At 35.4% G+C, this 23,085-nt stretch overlaps 1 protein-coding gene and 1 pseudogene across 1 annotated transcript; one reads left to right on the top strand and one right to left on the bottom strand.

Moving 5' to 3' along the window:
• Positions 1-1,167: 1,167 nt before the first annotated feature.
• On the bottom strand, positions 1,168-3,760 carry LOC113098493 (fas apoptotic inhibitory molecule 1-like; annotated as a pseudogene).
• A 2,062-nt stretch (positions 3,761-5,822) lies between these two features.
• LOC113098492 (NADH dehydrogenase [ubiquinone] 1 alpha subcomplex subunit 10, mitochondrial-like) lies at positions 5,823-10,004 on the top strand. The gene is made up of 10 exons (XM_026263599.1): positions 5,823-5,956; positions 6,322-6,490; positions 6,606-6,821; positions 6,939-7,025; positions 7,155-7,276; positions 7,465-7,544; positions 7,733-7,787; positions 7,864-7,949; positions 8,933-9,041; positions 9,772-10,004. The coding sequence occupies exons 1-10, from the start codon at positions 5,882-5,884 to the stop codon at positions 9,838-9,840; spliced, it is 1,068 nt and encodes a 355-aa protein (XP_026119384.1). The 5' UTR covers positions 5,823-5,881; the 3' UTR covers positions 9,841-10,004.
• Positions 10,005-23,085: the final 13,081 nt, after the last annotated feature.

Here is a 23,085-nt window from a genome sequence, read left to right as displayed (position 1 = left end):
TGGAAGGAGGGGGGGGGGGGCCATGTTGCACTCCTTTAGAGAAGAGGAAGAGTTGTTGCCATACTGTCCCGAAAAAATCTATTCATATACGGATCACAATTCTGTTTTCTAACGATTCTAATGGATTCATAAGTTTCAAAATCAATGTTCTAAAGCTCCTTGTGTCCCATGCTCTGCATTTCTCTCCCTCTCACACCTGATCATCAGCTCGTCAGCGCCAGTAAACTGTGTTCCAATTAATTATCGAAGGAGATTCATCTGCAATAATGAACGCGAAATTGCGTAGCTTGTCAGTGATCTACGGCTTTGTCTATTAAATGCCACTCCATTTAAAAACAGGTGATGGCGATTTAGTGGTAATCATGGAACCCGATTTAATGACTAAATGTGCATGATCATATCGTTAGATATATCGCCCAGTCCTAATAGAAAGACAGATATTTTTTCACATTCACACTCAGTTATGAGAAGCATTATACATGGACGCGCGTACAATTGCTGTACTGTATTAAAGCTTTAATCAGGATAAAACTGTATATTAGAAGCTAACAGATGCAGTAGCATTTACAAACAACAGCGGATCTAAAAGTAGAGACAACAACAAATAAAAAACAAACTGTTAAGAGACGTGCACTTGCACAGGTTCTGCGTGATCCTCTTCACTAATATCCTTTGCATCTCAATTGGGCTCAAACTGATAAGCAATATTAACGCCGCTATTGTTTACAATACAACCAGAGCACATGCCACTGACGTGAGGGGCGGGATATTTAGACGTGCACTAGGCGGTTTAGCAAATCACAACACACTGGGCCAGCTGACCAATCTGAACCCATTGTTTATTACTGAGGGAGGGGCTTCATAAAAACAATTTTAGCGTTCAAAGGAGGTTACAGAGTGGTGTAGAATAAAGGTAAATAATATATATATATATGTTTTTTTTTTTAAACAAAGCATTAACATATGTTAATCAAATCAAAATAAAGGGAAAAAAAAGTCAACCACCCCTTTAAGAAATTAACCATTTGTAGGGTTAAAACAATTATCCACTGATGCTATGTGAGTGAGGTATATAGCAATATAACTAAACTATGCATTTGTAAGACACATTTTTCTATTTTGCCTCAAAATAATCCATTACTGAACCAGCACAAGCTGACCTGCGGTCACAAATGAGCACATACTGTCCCAACTTCCATGTATACATTACGCACTTTTCATAAGGATGGATAATCCTCACACACTCATTCACACAGATCACTCTGACTCTGAGATTTCCATGCCATCCACCAGCAGCATGTGAATGATGCCATCTCGTCTCTTGCCGCTGCTCACTGCCTTGATGCAGCAGTCATGGTCACCCAGAGTGAAGTGTGTCTCTGTGCCGTCATCAACAAACTCACCCTGAGGGAGAAAGACATGTTTTACTCCTGAATGAATGGTAGTCACATGTTGTGGAAAAGGTATGTTCGGTAGGGCTGTGACCACATCTACTAGACCTGGGTGGGCATTGTTATCATTTCTTACCAGTACATAAGAAAATAATAAATTATAATAAAAAATATTAAGACTTTACATTAAAGTTTGATTTGTTAGCATAGTTAATGCTTCGGATATAATAAATTAACAATGAACAAGAATGTGTATAGCATTTATCATTTTAGGCTCATATTAAGTTATAAAAAAATTTTGTAATAAAGTTAATAAATATAATATTTATTGCTAACTTATGTTCATTCATAATTCATTACCTAATGTTAATTTATACAACTTGAACTGTTAAGAAATACGAAGAAAAATTAAAATGGAAATCAGAAATCAACATTAAAGTAGATTAATAAATGCTTAACAAATATTGTTCATGGTTAGTTCATGACATAAATAAATAACTAAATAAATATTAAGTAAAAAATGTTAGCCTGAATGCACTGTATGTCACTTTGGATAAAAGCGTCTGTTAAATGCATACATTTCATTTAAATGTAATTTAATTTAAATAAAGTTTAGCAAATTAATGTCAATGGATAAAGTAATTGCTGGACTTACAGCCGTTTCCATTTTCTGTCCATTGCACCATATATCCATGGTATCTTTCTCTGTTGAGGACGGAAGAGTTTATAAGTGATCAATTAGCAGGTTGCAGCATGAGTGATAAAGATAAAAACATCAATATAAATCCTACTTTACCAGACTAGTCCTCACTGACTCGCCTTTAGTACTCTGATCTGTGACTTATTGTAAATCTAGGATCTCAGCATTATCCAATGTGTGTCTGCCATTGCGATTACATTCTTTTGTCTTGTGCTGAGCTTTTCTTGTTGGCACTTGACTTGTCTTTTCAGTCACATTAATAGTCAGTTATGAAATACTATAACTGTACTTTATTATTATTTAAAAGCATAAGCCAAATGACCACAGGTAATGGTTAACCTAAGTGGCAGGTGTCCAAACTGGTACACAAAAAGATGTTTTCATTTGAATAATCCATGATGTTATCATATTCAATAATATATATGTAAAACATGCAACTGGGAGGAATTAATTGCACAATGCTTAAATTATTCATGTGAAAAATGGGGATTTCTCTGATTTTCTTTCAGTAAAGCTTGATATCTGCTCACTGGCGCCCTCCGCTATGAGGTTAACAAATAGTGTGTTTTATTACTAGATAAGCTGCTCCTGCACTAATTACTTAAAGTGATTTGTAATCTTTTTTTTTTAACCTTCATTCAACCTAGAATTAATCTATCATTGGTGCTGTGCAGGTTAAGTGAGGAAAGGCTTTCAGCATTTCAGAGAGCAGCTGTACTATAAGGAAAAAATAACAGATTGTGTTATTTGTTGTGCTCATTGTTATCTACTTATACCAATGAACACAAAATGAATCCTTGCTTTTGTATTCTACATTCTAGTTAAATACAGGTTGGGGGAACGAGAGGCAAAACTTCATCACTGGCTAATCAAATCATATTTATTTGAGGAACCTGTATTTCTTACCCAGAACCACTCTGCAGTCGATGCCATCGAGGTTGAGGAGCCATGTGCTGGTAACTTTGGAGCGATTCTCCATGTACTTCTTCAGGCTCTGTCCATTTATCTCGAGAGTGTATTCATATGCAAAGCCGCTCACTGCATCTATGTTAATAGTGGCCTTTGTATTTGTACCACCCACATGAAAAGTCTCCTTTCCAACCAGTTTGAACATCCAATCTCTCCTTAAGACTTCCTGGGACAGTTATGAACAAGCCTATGAGGCTTCGGCACTTATTTTCCCATCATTATAATGAAAATACTCATGTCACATATTTCTAAAACACTAAAATCAGCATCATCAACTAATGGAAAAAACATATATAATTACAATATTATATTATAATTACACAGCTCTCTGAAATACAGATTTAAAACGGCATAACTGATCACTGGCCCTGCCTGGCTACTGAATTAGAATTAGAATAGTGAGTGCTAAAGTTAGAGGGTCAAATAAAGATGGAAGAGATGGGTTTTAAGCCAATTCTTGAAGATGGCTAAGGACTCAGTTGCTCGGATAGACTACATAGACTTTATTTAATGAATTACATATACTGAACTTGACCAAGTATTTTCCTGAGTGTCAGCTTTTTGTACTAGGGCTAGTAATTTGTACCTTTCCATCGATGTAAATGACCCGTTTTCCTGTGGTTGTGCCATGTTCAAATTCAATCCTGTGCACACCGTCGCTCAAAGCCACGTCTCACACAGCTACAAGATCTCCTGACATCTTCTGTCCTCCAGTGCCTAACAGAAAAATCAATATAGATACATATGACTGAATTGCTCATAAAGGCTAGGAATAATAGTAAACAAAAATGTTTTATGAGAAGAGGCAGAGCAGAGAAGATGAGTAACGTTACAGCATACAAACAGGATCATATAAGATAAAGTATGAATAATATATATATATATATATATATATATATATATATATATATATATATATATATATATATATATATATAAGAAACGACATTATGAATAGTTTTAGATATTTTTGCTTAGTGATTAATTATTTGACAACGTAATATACTGCTGTGAATCTTTTGAATGATGATCTGTTAAATTTACAAAATAATTTCACTGGATTTTGAGCGACATAAAAAGGTCTAACGTCTGTCTGTTTCATAACCAATTACTTAAATGCTAAACATTAACATGTACCTATAATAATAAAGGGTAACGTTAAACACTGATCAAACGCCTTGCTTGCAGAATGGAAAGAATTGTGCCCTGAAAATGATTGCTAACACGTTTTTCTGTGGTAAGAATACTTTAAGAAATCCTGCCAAAGCAGGTGGTTGGCGATGTGTCAGAGCCATTAAATCTGTGAACCGGAGTAATCTGTCGGTCATTCAAAACACAAGAGTCAACAGCATTAAAGACAATAATAAATACATGTAACTTAACGTAGTTACCGATCCAAATCAGAGCAGAAATAAAACGCTTTTGTGTATATTTGATCAGCTTTTCCTCAAGGTAGAAAACAGTGACACAACTGACGCCAACGGCATCAACACAGCTAGCTCCAAATTTAGCCAACAACAAATCTGTTCCAGCTAACAACAGTAACTATGGCAACAGCCTATTCTTCGTCGTCTACCCGCGTTTATGTAGGTTTAAACGTCACAGTAGCCTCTACTGACTTCTGCTGGCAGTAAAATCAGAGCCGCATTCACTGAACTTTCAACCTGTTTTTTTTTTTTTTTTTTTTTTTTTTACAGTTTATGATGATACACGCTTACACATCCATACACATACACATGCAGGGCTCGAATAGAGTGGATGGGGCCCGGTTGAAAAAAATAAAATGACAAAAAACATCCCCTTGGTAAAACCACAATCCCCCTAACCATCCTCTTTAGAATAAAACGTGCATTATTTAATTTTTTATTTGAATTCGGTACTGCAAGCTACTCGCAAGCGGAAGCAAGTTTTCGCGCTAAATGGTTCAGGTGCATTTTTTGAAGTTCTTTAAAAAGAAGACAACAGAAAAGGTGTGTTTTTAACTTGACTGTAATTTAAAGACATTTCCGGACATGATGGTATTGTGTTGTATGTAAGACGGATTGAGAGACGATAAATATTGAGTCACCGACTTTGCCAAAAACAAACAAAGCACGCCTTGATCTATACATTTTATAACGTTAATAAAATGCATTATATCGAATATTTAATAACAAGAAAATAATTTTTTCAAGAATTATAGAAAACTTTACATTAAGCCATTAAAAATTATCAGTAGTTACTTGCCACTTTTGTTATAAAATTTACAAAATCATCAAAAAAAAAAAAAAAAAAAAAAATATCCTACAAAATCAGTTATGAGGAAAACAAATCTAATATATATATATATATATATATATATATATATATATATATATATATATATATATATATATATATATATGTTTTTTTTTTTTTTTTTTTTTTAAATGACCATAAATCTATATATTCAAATAGTAAAGCATAGTCCACACCTTGCATCTCAGTGCTGGTGCTGGGCTTACAAAATAGCAATACCGGTAATACAATAAATTGTTTTTTTGTTTTTTGTTTCCCAGTAACACAAAAAGCTTCAAGGAGACGTCTAAGTCTACTATTTTTGAAACGTAAATACAATCATGCGACGACACACACAAAACCAAATAACATATAAGAAATCATGTATTTATCAAATTAAAAGACTTCAGTTACTTATTCCTTTCATTTTGGCCAGGGCTTTTGTCAAATGTCAACTTGAAGAAACCACATGACGCACCGATGACGCAAAACACCCGCGACGCGACGCAGAGATCCTTCGGCGACATTGAGGACTCAGACTCAGCGGAGTTTGTGCAGTTTCGCGATGGCGTTGCGGTTATTTCGGCTGGTTGTGCCCTCAGGTGCTGCCACTTGGAAAGCAGTATCGCCTGTAGCGACGGTAAGATTGATAAACAGCCTCTACCCTCCAGATGAAAAGTTGATCTGCTCGGTCGGGCCTCATGTAGTCCAGACTGAAGGACAACAGGAAAACTACAGCTGTGAAAAACACGTATTACTGTCACATTGATACATTAGATTGTTCGTATGTTTGGTAGGCCTATATAACAATGAAAACTCCGTATGCAGCTCACGGTAGTTCTGTCAAAACAAACGGTTTTGTTGTTTTGTATTGACAAAGCGTGTCAGCGATTACTAATGGCTTGACACTATGTATAGAGAGATTGTAGCTGATCATGACTATGTGTACGCTGTCAAACTACCGTATTTGCAGTAAAATATAACAGGACATGTTATATCCTTTAGGCTCAAATCCACACAAGTGCTGTCAGAAACCTGCGCTATGGCTGGTGGGCTTATGCTCTGGGGGAGAGGACAACCCCCCGCTTCAAGGAAAACAGCAAGATCATTTCCATTGATGGCAACTTGGCATCTGGAAAGGGAGTGCTTGCACAAAAGTTGGCAGACAAACTGGGTATGATAATATCTGGCTACATCTGTTTAAAAATTTTTTTTTATGTATGTTAAGTGCTTGTGTGTCTGTTTGTATGTGTACGTAAAATAAAACGATTAAATGTGTCTCTCATCAGGAATGCTGTACATGCCAGAGCCAGACACACACTATGTTGACAAAATGACAAAGGAGAAAGTTCCTCTAGATAAGGCTTTTAATGGAAACTGCAGTCTGGAGAAGTTTTACCTGGAGCCCAAAGCCAGTGATGGTAACTCTTACCGCCTGCAGTGTTGGATGTACCTCATGAGGCTGCTGCAGTACTCTGATGCCGTTGAACACCTGCTCTCTACAGGTAAAACACACCTGTTTGATACCCCATAGCTGTTCACTTGAATAACAAACAGTTTGTCGTTGTGATTGAAAATCAAAACCATAAAGCACAAGCATATTTTCTCTTTCCCTTTCTCAGGACAGGGAGTTATTCTGGAACGTTCTCCATTTAGTGACATTGTATTTTTGGAGGCCATGTTCAAAGAAGGCTTCATCCGAAAGCAGTGTGAGTGATTATGTCCGAAACTCATAATATTAAATAATGTAAATAGTAAAAAAAATGCTGGTGGTCATATTACAGCAGAGCTGTTTACTGAAATGAAAAGGATGTATGGTATATGATGCTATTCTGCAGGTGTGGATCACTATAATGAGGTTAAGGGCATCAGTATCTCTGAGTTTCTTCCTCCTCATCTGGTCATCTATGTGGACGTTCCTGCTGAAGAGGTCCAGAAAAATCTCAAGGCATCAGGAAAGGTTTGCGTGAGGAATAATTAATCTTTTGATTTTAATGTACAAAAAGAAGAACACAAAATAATTTCTTGATTGATAATCTTGATTCTCTTGCCACTTGGAAGCTTTTTATATACATATAATTTATATACATATAATTTATATAATATATATGTATATGTGAATTTCATTTTTTTTGTCGCCTTACACAGTCATACCTCCAGAATGTTCCTTTAAGCTACCTGAAGAAGATTGAGACGGCATACAAGAAGAACTTCCTTCCTAAAATCAGGTAATATATATGCATTGATATTAGTATTTTAATGTTTGTTTTATAGTATTAAACATTTTTCTTATAAAATTATGAGTTATTGTTTTCTTTTAATTTGATAAAGTTAAAAGCAGGTGGTTAATCTGGTGATGTGAGTGTATCAAACAAGTTTTCAGTTTTAGTTTTAAAATCTTATGTTTGATTTTCAGTGAAGAGGCAGAGGTTCTTGCGTATGACACAACCCAAGCCCAGGACATTGAAAGGGTAAGGATCGAACCTGTATATGGAGGACATTGAAGCTGGTTATGCTCACTGCTCTCACTCTATTTTTCCTTTTCAGGTTGTGGAGGATATCGAGTACCTCAAGTTTGAGAAGGGCCCTTGGCTGGAGCAAGATGACGTCACTTTCCACCATATGCGAATGTTGTGAGTGCTTGATTTATTTCCATTTCACTATTTTCTTCTGCAGACTGTTACTTGTGCTGGCTGGAATTATTATGTCATTTAGTTTTGGTTGGCAACATCAAACACATTGAATAAATCTCTGTTGATATTATCCATATTTGCCTTAATTCTTTAACTGTGTGTGTGTGTGTGTGTGTGTGACCCTGGACCATAAAACCAGTAATAACCAATCACCAGGTATATCTGTAGCAAAAGCTATCAATACATTGTATTTTATTTTTGCTAAAAATCATTAGGATATTAAGTAAAGATCTTGTTCAATGAAGATATATTGTAAATTTCCAACCGTGAATATATCTAAACTACATTTTTGATTAGGTATATGCATTGCTAAGATATATATATATATATATATATATATATATATATATATATATATATATATATATATATTTTTTTTTTTTTTTTTTTTGCACCCTTAGATTTCATATATTCATCTTTCAGATGTTTGAATCTGAATTTCATAAAATTGTCCCTTATGACTGGTTTAGTGGTCCAGGGGTCACATTGATTTTGTTATATGATTAATTTAACATTTTTAATTTTGATTTAATTATGATTTCCAATCTAATAAATGATACCAACCATCTGAATCAAAGCATGTCATGTTAGTGAATGGAAAAGTGAGCCAGCTGTTTGTTTTCTTAGTTATTGTGTCTTAAGCAGTAACAGTAAATACAATACTTTTCAATAATGGAAAAATATATACATTGAATTGCTTTGAACTGTACTGAAAAACAAATATAAACATATATAAAAACATATTTTATTTCAGTTTCAGGCAGGATAAACTTTGCATTGCTGCCACTTAAAGAATCAGAAACATTTGCTTGTGTATATAGTGAAAAGAAGAGAAAGAAAGGTTCTGTAAGTGTTTGCCCACTAACGGTTCAAAGAAAATGAAAGCAAATGTGCCTTTTCTCCCATTTTTCCCCATTCACAAGTGTGGAGGACAAGCAAAAAGTAGCCAACATGACCTGCATCCCCAGATATCTTCCAGAAGTCACAGTCGGTGCTCATGAGTTTGATTCTGCCTACTACGCTTTCAAATCGGTAAGTGCCCTCCACTGTGCCAATAAATGTAAAAGACTGATCATAGAGCACATGTAATGGGTTGCATGTGTTTAAAATCATATTTTGTCCATGTGCAACTATGTCTGAACTGAATTAGCTATTCTTCTTATTTTATCAGTAATGACAGGTGATATTAACTCAATTTATTAGAGAGAATGGAGCAGTGATGCTTTGGGTGTCTCAGTGTTGATAGATCGTCCTTAAATTATGTTTTTGCCAGATACATTTGTGTACAAGTTATTCTGTCCAGGAGCCCTAACAGTGTCCCAACTGGTGCCTGCATAATGATTGAGTGTTTTCACAAAGCAGGAGTGTCACCTGAGGACATTCAGTGATATCTGTGGCATTATAAAATCAGGAGACAGATAGACTTCTGGAGTGGGTGACAGAAGCACTTTGTATGGCCATTAATGATTCCTGGCACTGTTATATTGATCTCAGGGAGTGATGAGCTCCTTGTCGTGTTCAGCCATCAGATTTTTCATCTGCTCATCTTATCACCACCTTGTCAGTCCTTGCACTGAAACATATGGAGCTTTACCTCAGCTGTTAGAACACGAGGAAGTGGAGCTCACAAATAAAGATTACGTGTCTAGTCTATTACTTTATTTTATTTTCAATGCATTTCTTTAAAGGTTACTGTAAAATGTTGCCATTGCACACTTGGGCTTTAAAGAATCAAACATGTGACATGTAAATCTCTCCTTAGCTCCCAGGAAAGAAGTACGCTGAAGGTTATAATGAAGACGTCGGGGACAAAGGCATCTGGCTGAAGTGAGAAACGCTGTTGTCGCTGGGGGGAAGGACATCTGAAAGACAGATTCCTTGTGGTATTTCAACCATTTGTCCATGTCTTGTGGGAAAAGATATATTCTGCTCATACGCAGCTGAAGATATCATTGTACATTGCTATTAAAACATTCATTGTATATGTAACAAAAACCTGTTTCCTTTCATTTTGACTCCGTGTTGTTGTTGGGTGGGATCTTGTTGAGGCCAACTTAAACTCTGGGTCCAAGGTCATGGTCCCATGAGGCCCTGGACACATCTTTGGAGACCTCTTTGGCAATGCCAGGTCTTGTAGCAGTAGTCATAGGCCCTTAATTCAGTCATGACGAACTATTCAAACTAAATGCTAATAAAACAGACTAATACATTTTACAGTTCTTGTTATAAATCACTAAGAATGATTATTGTTAATACATTTATATTGGAAAAGTGAAAATGGTGCAACAAATGTGACACCTAACTACGAAAGAATTCTGTAAGGACAAACAGAAACATCTGCCCACCAATATTTTGTTTCATTGCGGTGAGACATGACTTAACACCCAAATTAAAATACTTAAAAAATATATATATATATATATATTATATTTTTTTTAGAAATGGCACAATGCGAGCTGACCACAGCTCATTAGACATCTGAAACCAGTCGTTTCTCGTCACTCAGAGATGAGAGGAGATGATATGTGTCTGCGGCGGGTTTGCGCTGCCGCTGCCGGTAAACGAGCGACCCGCGCGTCCAGGAATAGCGCGGCCTTGCGCCGCTGCTCATTTGTTCCTGAGTGCCTCTCATATTACCAGCAATTCTCATATTCTGGCCTTTATGGGTGATTATTCACCAAAATCTCCAATGACCCTGAAATAAAAGTGGCTGTTTAAACAATGCCGGACTTCATTCCATCGCTTTCATCTATATTTACAAACGTCCGAGTCCCTCTATAAAATGGAACGGGATTCATAAATGTACACCGATTTAATGCTGTGAGAGAGATTCCGTTTACCTGTAAAGCTCAAAAACTTTCATTGGAGATAGAAAATGAAGAAAATACATTAACAGTGTCTTGTTTCAAAATGAGGGAATCCAGCACCACTGTAAGTACAAGTTTGTTTCCCTTTAAACTGAGTAACAACATCACTGATGTGGTTGTGTGTGCTGCTATTTTTCTTTTTTTTTTTTCTTAACCTTGTCAGTTTGGCGTTTCAAATTTGTCATTACAAGTAGTTTTGGATGGAAACCATCAGAGGGCGCTGTACATCCTGTTTGTCTGGCTTTATCTTATTATTTTCTTTTACGGTCTATGGGCTTTATTAATAGGAATAGTTCACCCAGAAACGAAGGTTCTGTTATCATTTATTAAGCGCAATGTCGCAGCCTATGATTTATTTTCTACTGGAACACAAAGGAGACAGTCTCACTTACAGTTCACTTTTATTGTGTGGAAAAAGATGCAATGAAAGTGAATGGTGACTGATTCTGTCAGTTCCCATGCTGCCTAACATTTAGAGATAGAGAAAAATAGTTATATTGGTTCGTAAATTAAGATAGAATGTTATAATTAGTCTATTGGATGGCCGTCCCTTTACTTGTCTCGCATTCCTCAGATGAGGGCACTGTTGTACCTTCCATCTTAAAGAAACCAGCCTTGCAGTCTCTTATGGATTCATGTCTCACAAAACAGAACTCCTTCTTTTTCTCCTTCACTTGTTTCTTGTATATCTATCTTTATGAGTCTTTTATTTTGACAGCGCTCTTTTAAATGCATAAATATTTCATACCCATAGATCCTTCCACAGCTGTTATTATATGTGCTCTTTTAGTAGATGTTGCAGGGCTGGTAATGACTTGACAAGGCAAATAGGGCTCGGAATTTAAATTTAAAATGGTTAGAAAAGGGCACAACATTTGCATTAAACTACATTAATGCATTTTCAAAAAGGGTTTAAGAGGCTGATTTCAAACGGTTGTGGGTGAAGAGCTATGAGTTGTCACTTATCGGTGGTGTTATCCGGCAGCTTGGAGGGGTGGTCTGCTAAATGAGGATGATGGAAAGATAAATAAAGCTATTGTAGCAGTGCTGACAGACAATGGACACACAGCAATGGCCTGAAGCAACATGAATGGATGGAAAATGAACTCTGAATAACATCATGACAAAGCAAAATAATTAGAAACAAGGAGATAATAGTTACTGTTTTGACTTCTGTTACTTCAGTTGTCATGTGTTTTCTCAGAGTGATTGATGTATACTTTGTTTATTTTATTCATAAAACTTTACCATGGATGCATTAAATTGATCAAAAGTGACAAATCTTTTTTTAACATAACTGTCTTTACTATTTAAAAATAAATGCTGTTCTTTTCAACTTAGCCTACTATTCATCCAAGAATCCTGACACAGTAGGTGCTTTGCCCTGAATGTATTGCATGAAAAATTACATTTTCAAAAAAAATAAAAATAAAAATAAAACTTTTTAATCATAATATTTCCCAATAATTGCTGTTTTGCTGTATTTTTGAGAGAGAGAGAAAGTGTACAGAACCAAAATGGTATGAAGGTAAAACATTACATTATTCAGAATATCTGATATCATTTAAACTTGATCTTGACTAAACAATTCCCATAAAACATGACAAAATAATATCATGTTTTAAAATACACTTAAGAACTTAAGGAAGACCCCAAGGTCACATTTAGTCACATTCATCCAGCAGTTCTGTATCCTCATCCAAAAATTCTCAATATAATTACAATTTTGATAGTATGAATTAGCTGGAAGATATGATAATAGCCCGTCTCTGGCTGGGATCTCCCACACCTGAAAGTTCAAGACCTTTTGTGTGTCTCTAAAGAGAAGCTTTTACACTGTTTGAAAACCTGGGGCCACAATTTCACACTCGGACCATCACGAGTGGGTCTCCTTTGACAGCTCTGTTTTGCCTCATGTGACTTAAATCAGATTTCACACATCGTTTTAAACGAATCACTAACATGCGAGGAGAGAACAAGATTGGCTTTTATAATTACTCATGTACTCTTGTCCAAGTGCTCATTGTTTTTTTTTTTTTTTTTATTAATTTTTTATTTGCATACGTACATCTACCAAACAGCTGTTGATTTTGTACACTGCCACAGTATTTAATAAACGTTTGGAGAAATAGTATAATGTACCAAGGCTGTCGCTAAACTTGAACTGAGCTCTAGATACGTTTTTATGTTCCCGCAAGGATAGTAAAACCACACAGTTTCTGTGAGGGTTAACCTAGTTCTGTATAAAAACAATAAGTGTCAAAGGAGTCCCTATAATGGTAAATAAACTTGTGTGTGTGTGTCAGTTAAATAGTCGTATTTATGAAAATGACCTACTATATGGTAAAAAAAACTCCTTACCATTACCTTTACCATTTATGAGTGAAATTGATGTGCAGTAAGTGGGAGAAAGTTCCTCTAAAACATGCTAATTCAAATGAGCAACTCATGACAACATACAAACTAGCCTCTCAGTAATTGCTTTAATGGTCAGTCTACTTATAGGTTATGCCATCACCTCTGAGCACGCTGTCAGAGTCTAGCATCAGAAAACTCACTTTGATGTCTCTCATGTTCGGAGTCAGCCTTGTTCTTGATATTTTTTACCACGTAACATGGGTGCTAAGCTGCCGTGATGAAAACAGCTTTCATTTTACATCAGGTATTCTCACCTCATCTTTTATCAGATAAAGCATTTGTCAGAAACGGTTCCCGTTGAGGCGCTCTCATGTCAAATCTTCAATTCAGGTTATTATGCTCGGCTGAGTTTTTTTGTCAGACCTTGAAGTCACTGATATTAAAAACAAGTGCCTGCACTTCAGCTCCCATTAGCAAATACTTTCACATACATTTTAATCCTCTGGGCTTTAAATAGATGTTTTACTCATATTTCCATATGTTAAGCACACTCAATGGGAAAAAAAGAGAAAGTTTCTTGAGGGAATCTCTGGAAATCCAGTTAATTTGCTCCCTGGCTAGAATTAAGCCCGGAGCCATCATAAATTACCATTTCATTAAGACTCCGAAGCCAAACAGATTTAAATATTCATGGTTTCCCTCCTTTCTCTGATTAGATTTTAATTACACGATATTGTCTTAAACAAATGAGGGACGTCCGCGTAAAAGGAGCTATTTGTTTTGAAGGATAATGAACACCTGAAAGGTAGAGCTGCTTCAAAGAGCAGAAGCATTTACCCGCCGAGACACAAAGGGCCCCTCCGAGCCCTGTGTTTTGTCTTGTTTCTATCAAAGAAAAAAGACGGAAGGAAAAAAGAGAGTCTTCTACCCCAAGCACTCGGCGTCATACCTGGTCAGAACCTTCCCTGTCTGTTCTTCCATCCATCCATTATTTCCTCCCTGCCTTTGTTGAAAATTTAACAACCTCTAGCAATTATTTAGTATGTTGCGATATGGGACTCGTGAACATGATTTCTTTTTTTTTTTTTGGTGTGTGATGCAAGCTACATCCATTAGCTTTTAGGTTCTTTTCCCCCACGAGTATTCAGATATTCATGTAAATTTTCCCAATTTTAAATTCAAGGCAAGAGAAACATGATGCACCTGTCGTGACCAAGGTCAATGTAGAGGCTGCTGTAGACACAACGTTTGCAACAACGTTAAGAGCATTTACTTTCTGTAACTAGAACAGTGTTATTGTTCACTCTTTGTTTTGTTTTTTATAAAAAAATTTATTTTTCCTCCCCACTGGAGGTGATTAAATATTTACAAAGCTCTGCATGGCGATTCATTTGTATAACAAAATGCCTTTTTCTGGTGTCATTTCAGCTTGTTTTTCAGCCGTGATGCTGTGACGTTAAACCGAAAGCAAACTAATGGACGCTTACCGACTTTTACTGATTACTTCGGTTTGATGCCAGGCTTCACACAAGCAGTATCCAAAGGTTACAAATAATTGCTGTGATACAGCATTTTCATCTTACTACCATGAATACCTCTCTTCACAACAGAGATGTCAGTTCTTCACTGTAATGACCTCATTAGATTCACTTGCAGGTGAGCAAGGTGTTCAATGATGTGAAGACATATCAAAGCCGCAGCGTGTTTGCGACAATAACGCTGTCCAAAAACACGAACGAGCACTTAAATGAGCATGTAGCTTGTTTAGAGCAATATTTATGAAGTATTCACAAAGAGTTCTTTTCCATAAGGTGGCTGTCTTGCCCGGCCAGCACTCTTGGTTTCAAGGAATAATAGGCTGTGATGAGAGGAGATAAATCAGCTCATTCAGGTAATTGTGCCTTATGGGGATTTGCAGCTCCTGTGTAATGGCCCTCTTAAACACACCGCATAAGATGACCATGGCTGACTCATCAGGTTTGAGCCAACTGCACACATTTTCTTTCTCAGTATTTATCCTCTGCTTGAAACTGTGAGATGGTTTTACTGCACATTGTGTGCTTGGAGAGACTGTGATTCATGCAGAGCGAGTCAGAAAGTGGATACTTTGAGTTGAGAGGCTGTAATGGACTTTAGTTTACAGATGTAATTCCATCATTTTTCAAGACAAGATGTGTACACAAGTTATGAGGAACCTTCGCTAAGAGAATGAAGTGTGGCTGTTAAGGCTAAACATGTAAAAGCATGTTTTTTTTTTTTTTCATGTAATGGTCGATTTAGAGATTTTGGCAGGTTTGGTTTTTCATAAAGTGTTGTTACAGACTAGTGGAAAGAAATACCAGAAATACACTTTTAAGTGTTTATTTTATAGCACTTAATCTGTGTGTGTCTGTATAGATTTTAGTGGCAAAAGTGTGCTCAAGTACATCATACATCCATACACATGGACAATTCTAATGCTTCCAGTGTTGATCATGGCAATTATTGCTGCCATGATCAACAGAAAACATATGTTAACAAGTTTTGGACCAAAGATGTATAAAGAGGCGTGTTTCCGAAAAAAAAAAACACTGACTTAATTTAAATGCAGCAAAGCACTATTTACGCATTCAACAAAGCAATACAATGCAATACAAGAGGAATACCAGGAAAAATGCCCACCCAGGATATCTGCCAGCCCACCCTTCTATTGCTGTCAAGAACCGGCCCTGACTAGTAACACATATTTTTTAAATGGTAATTGTATATCAATATCTCTGGAATGATTTTAGGGTGAGCAAATGATGAATATACTTTACAGAATCATTTTTGGGTGAACTTCCTCTTTAAATATAGCTTCAGTGCTTAAAATTCTCTGATAAAGCCCCCCAAAGTTCTTAGTGCAGTGAAACCTTAACCATTCTTCAAGAAGAAATGGCTACAATTTTTCGAGGTGGAAATCTGCTTTAGAATGTCCATTAGAGGTTCAGATCTGGTCATTGGGGAGGTTAGGAAAAGTTCATTTCTCAACTCGGTGCTTATAAAACCAAATTCTAAATTCTTAAAAGCATTTAGCAGTTTTTATGGGGGCACCATCGCGCTGGTATATTGGAATATCACGAGGAAACCGTGTTAGGAACATATAATGTACCTGATCCTGTAAAAACCTCATATTACTTGGCTGAGCAAACATCAGATATAATGACTTTGCCAAGATGACTGCCCACATAAGTACAGATCCCTCACCACATTTAACAGCTAACATCCTTTGTCCAGACGTAAACCTGTCCGGATGTAGAAAACAGCCTACGAGCCTTGGTTACAAATGGTTTCCTTTTTCATATTGTGTTTATGTTATTTCATACATCCCCTGTACTGTCTAATGATCTGTGGTGAGCAGTTTGTTTCCTCAAGAGAGTTAACACTGTCCTAGAGTGCTGACTCGATATGGAAATTCCACCAGGCGTTTACAAATGATACAGCGCAAGTGTCCTTTAAGGACCATTGGCTATTTCTAAGTATTTTCTGTCTTAATTTGTTACTGAAAAGATAAAAAAAGACTGCCAAAGAATCACTGTTCCTGGCATAATTACTGTGATTTACAGTAAATATCTGCACACTGAAGACAACTGCCATTTGCAGCTGATCAGTTGTATGACTTAAGTTGTGTATTTCTGTCATAAACATTTTTTGACAGGAAACAGATGCAATGGATGATGAGGACTATGTATAATATTTTCACACTTTTTTTTGCATAATTTGATAAAATTACAGCTTGATTGGACAGGACACAAAATATAGATGTTAAAAAAACTGAATGTTAAAAAATTTTAAATTTACTATACCATGATTTCCAGTTGACATTGTTGTCTTCTTGCTAAATTATACAATATATTATGTTAAAAATGATTAAACATTTTGTTATAAACTAATATTGAAATGGTTGCTTTTTTATTGTTATTGTAATACTTATTTTTATATTTTTTTTTTTCTTAAGACTGAAAATCGTGTAACCCTTTATTCTAAGTTGCTTTGCATGCTATGTTATTAACATATTGGCTGTTTATTAGCACATATTCTGCATGACCACATTCTTCATACCTTATCTTAATACCTAAACTTAAAAACTACCGTACTAACTATTAATGAGTAGAAAATTAGGAGTTTATTGAGGAAAAAGTTGTAGTTAATAATTTGTTAATAATGAGAAATCTAATTTATTTTCAATTCTTAAAAATTATAGATTTGATAAATTTTTGTTTAATTATGTTAAATGATTAAAATGGTTTAATAATATATATTTTTTAATTTGTTATTTTTTCATAATTTTGTAAAATCATACATGCACAAAGTAATATTGAAAGGGGTTAAATATTTTGTTTTGATTATGTGAGTTTAAGATTGAAATCTGCAACAACACTCTTAATAAAAGAAATAAAATAATGTCATTAACACAAATAAATTATTTTTCTTTTCTTTTTTTTTGTGAGTGAAGAACATTTTAATGATCTAAAGAAACATTTTCTACTATAAAGAATCTTAAAAGTTCCATGGATGTAAATATTCTTCATAGAACCATCATGCCATTAAAGAACCTTGATTTTTAATAGTAAATGGTCAAATAATATGATCTATGCATGTGAAACTTTAAAAAACAACAAATCACTAATCTTTAGATAAGACTAAAGATAAAACGTCTAAACAAAAAAATACCAGTCGAGTTATTCTGAGTTGTCCTTTGATCATCCTGATTTAAAAATAAGAACCAAAAAAAAAAGATTAATTTAATTAATGTCTAAATAAGCTGCTTTCCACCACCCTGAGTACGTGTACTGTAAGTCCTCTGACAGAGGAGGAATCAGAGCACTTTGGCTGTGGATTTAAGCGAGTTCAGTAAACCGAGCCAGGCCACGTTCTCCTGTGGAGCTGCAGAGGGCATCAAGGTTGCCCACAGTCACAGTCATTTTCAAGATGAACAACCTTGTCCTCATGCTCTAAATATATCTGCTGGATTTCCAGTTGTGCAGAGCAGCTCCCTCAATCCACCCCACTAAGGACAGATGTCAGCCTTCTGTGCCACAGCTCTGGCTCTGCCAGTGACACACAGCTGGATAGAGCGAGCAGATCTGGATCAGTCTCAGCTGAGCTGTGGCTGGAGATGCTATGTTGTTTTCAGCATTATGTCAGAGAGGAAAGAGTGTGATCCCAGCACACCGATGGCTGAATTCAGAATGAGGTGTGGAAAGTAGGTTAATGGAAATCATAGTGTACATCACCTCTCATCTTCTCTTCCTCTCACTCTCTTACAGGTTTGTAAAGACACACACTTTGGTTCATTATGGCTACAATTACTTTTACAAATCTCTCTTATTCGAAACACTGCAAAATGCTTTAAAGTTTAGAGATTTTTCGTCAGAGGATGTGTGAAGCTGTCTGAATCCAAATGCAGCTGTTTTGCTGCCCAGTCCTTCAGTGACTTCACAGGCAGCGTGTTTGTATGAAGGAACCTTCTATGGGGAAACTGCTTCAGACAGGTGCCATAACGTAATGTCTAATGATCAAGAACAAATTCAAGTGTGCTTTAGTAACCTGAAAAGCTAAAACTTTAATATTTTTTTAAATTTAAATTATTTCCGTGAACTTTGAACTTTGAATTTTCAGCATTATTACTACTGTCTTCATTGTGACATTATCTTTCAGGAATCATTCTAATATGATGATTTGGTGCTCAAAAAAAAATCTTATTAATATTGATGCTAATAAAACAGTTGTACTTCATAACATTTTCATGTAAATTGTACTCAAAAATAAATAAATTGAATAAAAGTACAAAAGCACATAACTTCATTTGAAATAGAAATCTTTGTTACATGATAAATGTCTTTACTGTCACTTTTGATCATTTACTGATGCTTACTTACTCCAAACTTTTGAATAGAAGTATAAGTGCCCTTGTGGTAAAAAAGAAAGAAGAAGCAAACTTTGCACCTTTTGAAAAATATGAATTGGGAAAGCAGCTGCTAATAGGAAAAGCCTCTGTATTGAAGCTGTCACTTTGATATTCAGCGCTTGTGAATTTAACAGCCTGTCAAGCTTTAAACTCAGTTGGGGACAGTCTTGCGACTTTATTCCCTTCCAGTGTAATTTTAGTAAAATCAAAATGTTACAAAAGCAATTTGTGCTTGGCAAGCGCTACTGTACTGTATGTGAAGAGAGATTCTGAATACTCAGAAATGTCACAGAGAAGCATTCTTCTTGAAAAGTGGAAAACTGATGTGCTGATGGCTTCTTTGTGTTCATTTGACATAGTTTCTGTTCACTTTTGTATTGTATTGTTTGCAAAACCCTGTCTTATTTCAAGTCTGCTTGATTTCTGCACATCTGAAAAAAAGCTGCATTATTGACATACAGTACTGCTCATTGCAATAGTTCATTTCTGTCTTGTCTAAAAGATGCTATCTTAATGTTAAAGGCTTTTCAGTCTAATATTGGAGAGAAATATAGCTACACAGTAAACTGCTGCTCTAACTTTTCAGGGCAGGTCTTAGTTCACTAGAAAATGACAGCCAGGTGTATGTTAAAGGAAGAGTTCACCTCAAATTGAATATTTGCAAGAAATGTCCAGGTCATCCAAGATGATGTTTCGTCTTAGTTCCTTTTTCTTCACTTTAGATTTGGAGAAATTTGGCAGTGACTCCAGTCCATCAGTTTATGTATGGTAAAGTGAATACCTGCATATTTGTAATGGACAAATCTACCATTAAGATGTTTTTAACTTAAAACCATTGTTTCTGGGTAAAATATGACTCATCCATAATAGGAGTGAAAATGGTGTCCTGTCTGAATCAGGAGAGAAATATGCTTAATAAAAACAGTTTAAACAATTCTAAACTAATATGTCAGTAGATGTTGACGTGAGAGGACAACAGAGGATGGATTTTGTTTAAAAATATGGATTATTGACTTTTTTTTTTGTTGTTGTTGCCAGAAGCGACTTTTAAAGTTTAAAAGTATTAATTATGGATGTGTTTCCTATGAACATTTTCACTTCACAAGACATTAAATGATGGATTGGAGTCATGCAGATGATTGTTTTTATTACGCAGATGATTGTTTGGCTCTCATTGAAACGGCACCCATTTACTTTTGGAGGATGAGCAAGTGACGTAATGCTTTCTCCAAATCTGTTCCTATAAAGAAACATGTTCATCTACATCTTGGATAGGCTGAGGGTGAGTACATTTTTGGGTTCTGGTTTACCAGATCACCTCAGGCTTTCTGTTGTGCAACAGACAATAATAATCATAATAATAAATCTTTTTCTTCTTTTTGCTTTCTTGTAGAGTTTTTGAGAGTATATTTCCACTTTTTCCATCCTTTTTATCCTCTTTTAACAGTTCGCTGTTGTCAAAACTCTGGGAACATATTTAAAGTTTCAAATGTTTTCAGAAGCAGTTAAGAAATGATGAAGTGAAGTAGGAAACAAACATTTGTGTTGGAGAATGTTGGGAGGTGATAATTGTGTCCTCATGCACTCTTCACTCCTGTTTGTGGATGATTAAACATAGAGGTGTCACTGTTGATTATCAAAAATATAAGTGATGAAAGGCACTTCTAGCTATTACAAAAAACCCCCCCTGTAATTTCAGATGTTAAATTCACAAAAAAAAACAAAAAAACAGTGCAACAGAAAGCTTTAGTAGTGAGGTGTCATTAATCAAGAGCGTCAGATGTAGGAAGAGCGGGGTGAGAAGGTGAGATGAGATTTGGTGCTCAGGGCTTATTTTCAGCCTCCATCCTTGAAGCAAAGAATTAATCAAAAGAAAAATATCTCTCACTTGTGTCGGATTCTCGCAGTGTAGCTCACCTCCAAAGTGTCTGGCATTTTCATTTTGTTGCATCAGCATCTGTACTGGCCTTTGAATAATGTGTACATTTTTTGGTAAAAATCTTCCAGAAGAGATCTCATTGAAAACTGATTTATCACGGTACGCATCAACTCAAATCGTATTTATAGCACTCCACGTCCCACTTCCATGCAAACTGTTTGCATGAGATAATATTTCAGTGTTTTATTTGCTCATTCTGGATTCCCGGGAGTGAAAAACACAACACCTGTACTAATTACTCCCCCGTGAAGAGGAAGTGAAACTATCAATGGCCCGAGGCCTGCTTGTTTGATCCAAAAATCACTAAACTGAGCACAGCATGAGCTCTCTTTACTGCCAGTTGCTGTGAGTTAAAGGAAATACTTCACACAAAAATGAAAATTGTGTCACCATTTACGTCGTTCCAAACTTGAATGACTGTGTTTTCCCTTTGGAAAACAAAAGAAGATTTTAGCAAAAACAACACCATCAAAGCCTCATAAAAGGAAATATGACTCACTCACTGTATTCCAAGTCTTCTGAGCCATTTGACAACTCAATTTAACTTAAAATCTAACTTGACAGCTATGTTTACTTTTACTGCATAGTAAAGAGCAGCTCAGACAATATGCTATAAATAAGAAAGTTTTGAAAGACTTTAAGTTGAGTAAATGATGACACACTTTTCATTTTGGGGTGTACTATTTCTTTTTCTTTCTTTCTTGATTTGTTCTTTTTACTTCACAATACGAATAAAATCAAGAAATTGAAAACAACAACGAGCAATGTAATTCGTTTTATTTGTTGCCAAAGCATTACTATAGATGAAATTTAAAAGCTAAGGCATCTGAATCAGATACTTTTCTCATTTATTTACTCCACTGACTAACTCTAATACTGCTTCTAATCTGAAAGCAACATTTCATTAGATCAGTCCAACAATTAATTCCTAGACATTCTTACAAAAAGTATAAAAAAAAACAAAAAAACATTTAGAATCACCACAGTAAAAACAGAAGAATGTACAAAAACTTCAAAACAAACTAATATGTGCCTTTTACTGATATGTACCCATGCACCCTTTAGATACAAGGTTTATATTTTAAAAGGATAAAACTTTTTTTTACCCAATTTTTCTAAAAGTGTATGTAGATATTAGTATGTATAAGACATATTTCTGCCTCTAATAACACAGTGGTTTTCCCTCAGTGTTTTTCCTCTTGTCTGAGTAAAGATTCTTAAAAGCTGAACTTCTGAATAACGAGTTTTATGTTTTGTGACAAGTGATGGAAAGTTTCGATCTTGAGACAGGCTCTTTATAGGTTACTATTTAAAAACATGGGGAATTAAAAATGAGACACTGAGGACTGAGATGCCTTAAAGCCAGTCACAAAGAAAATAGTGTGCATGCTTATAATGATCATTAGATTAATCTACAGGCAGAGCAAAAAAGATTCTTATGAGGTGTTTAATATTGAGATGATCGGTGAGCCTTTGGCAAGAACTGTCATACAATCAGACAACACCAAAGCTATTCTCATCTTTTAACAAACTTAAAATTGTACTTCTTACTTGTTAAGAAGATATTCATGAATCTGATACCTGGTTCATATTGTGACTCTGGAGCACAAAACCAGTCATATGTCGCCGGGGTGTATTTCTAGCAATAGCCAAAAATACATTGTAAGGGTCAAGATTATAGATTTTTCATTTATACCAAAAATCAATAGGATATTAAGTAAAGAACATGTTCCATTAAGATATTTTGCACATTTCCTACCATATCAACACTTAATTTTTGATTAGTAATATGCATTACAAAGAACTTCATCTGGACAAATGTAAAGGCAATTTTCTCAATATTTTGATTTTTTTGCACCGCCAGATTCCAGATGTTGAAATAGTTGTATATCAGTCAAATGTTGTCCAATATTTAAAACCATACATCAATGGAAAGCTAATATATTAAGCTTTCAGATGATGTATTAACCTCAATAAAAAAAA

Source organism: Carassius auratus, unplaced genomic scaffold (assembly GCF_003368295.1).
Source record: "Carassius auratus strain Wakin unplaced genomic scaffold, ASM336829v1 scaf_tig00216569, whole genome shotgun sequence".
Lineage (NCBI taxonomy): Eukaryota > Metazoa > Chordata > Actinopteri > Cypriniformes > Cyprinidae > Carassius > Carassius auratus.
The sequence above is the reverse complement of the archived record's forward strand: the minus strand, read 5'-3'. Positions and strand labels throughout refer to the sequence as shown.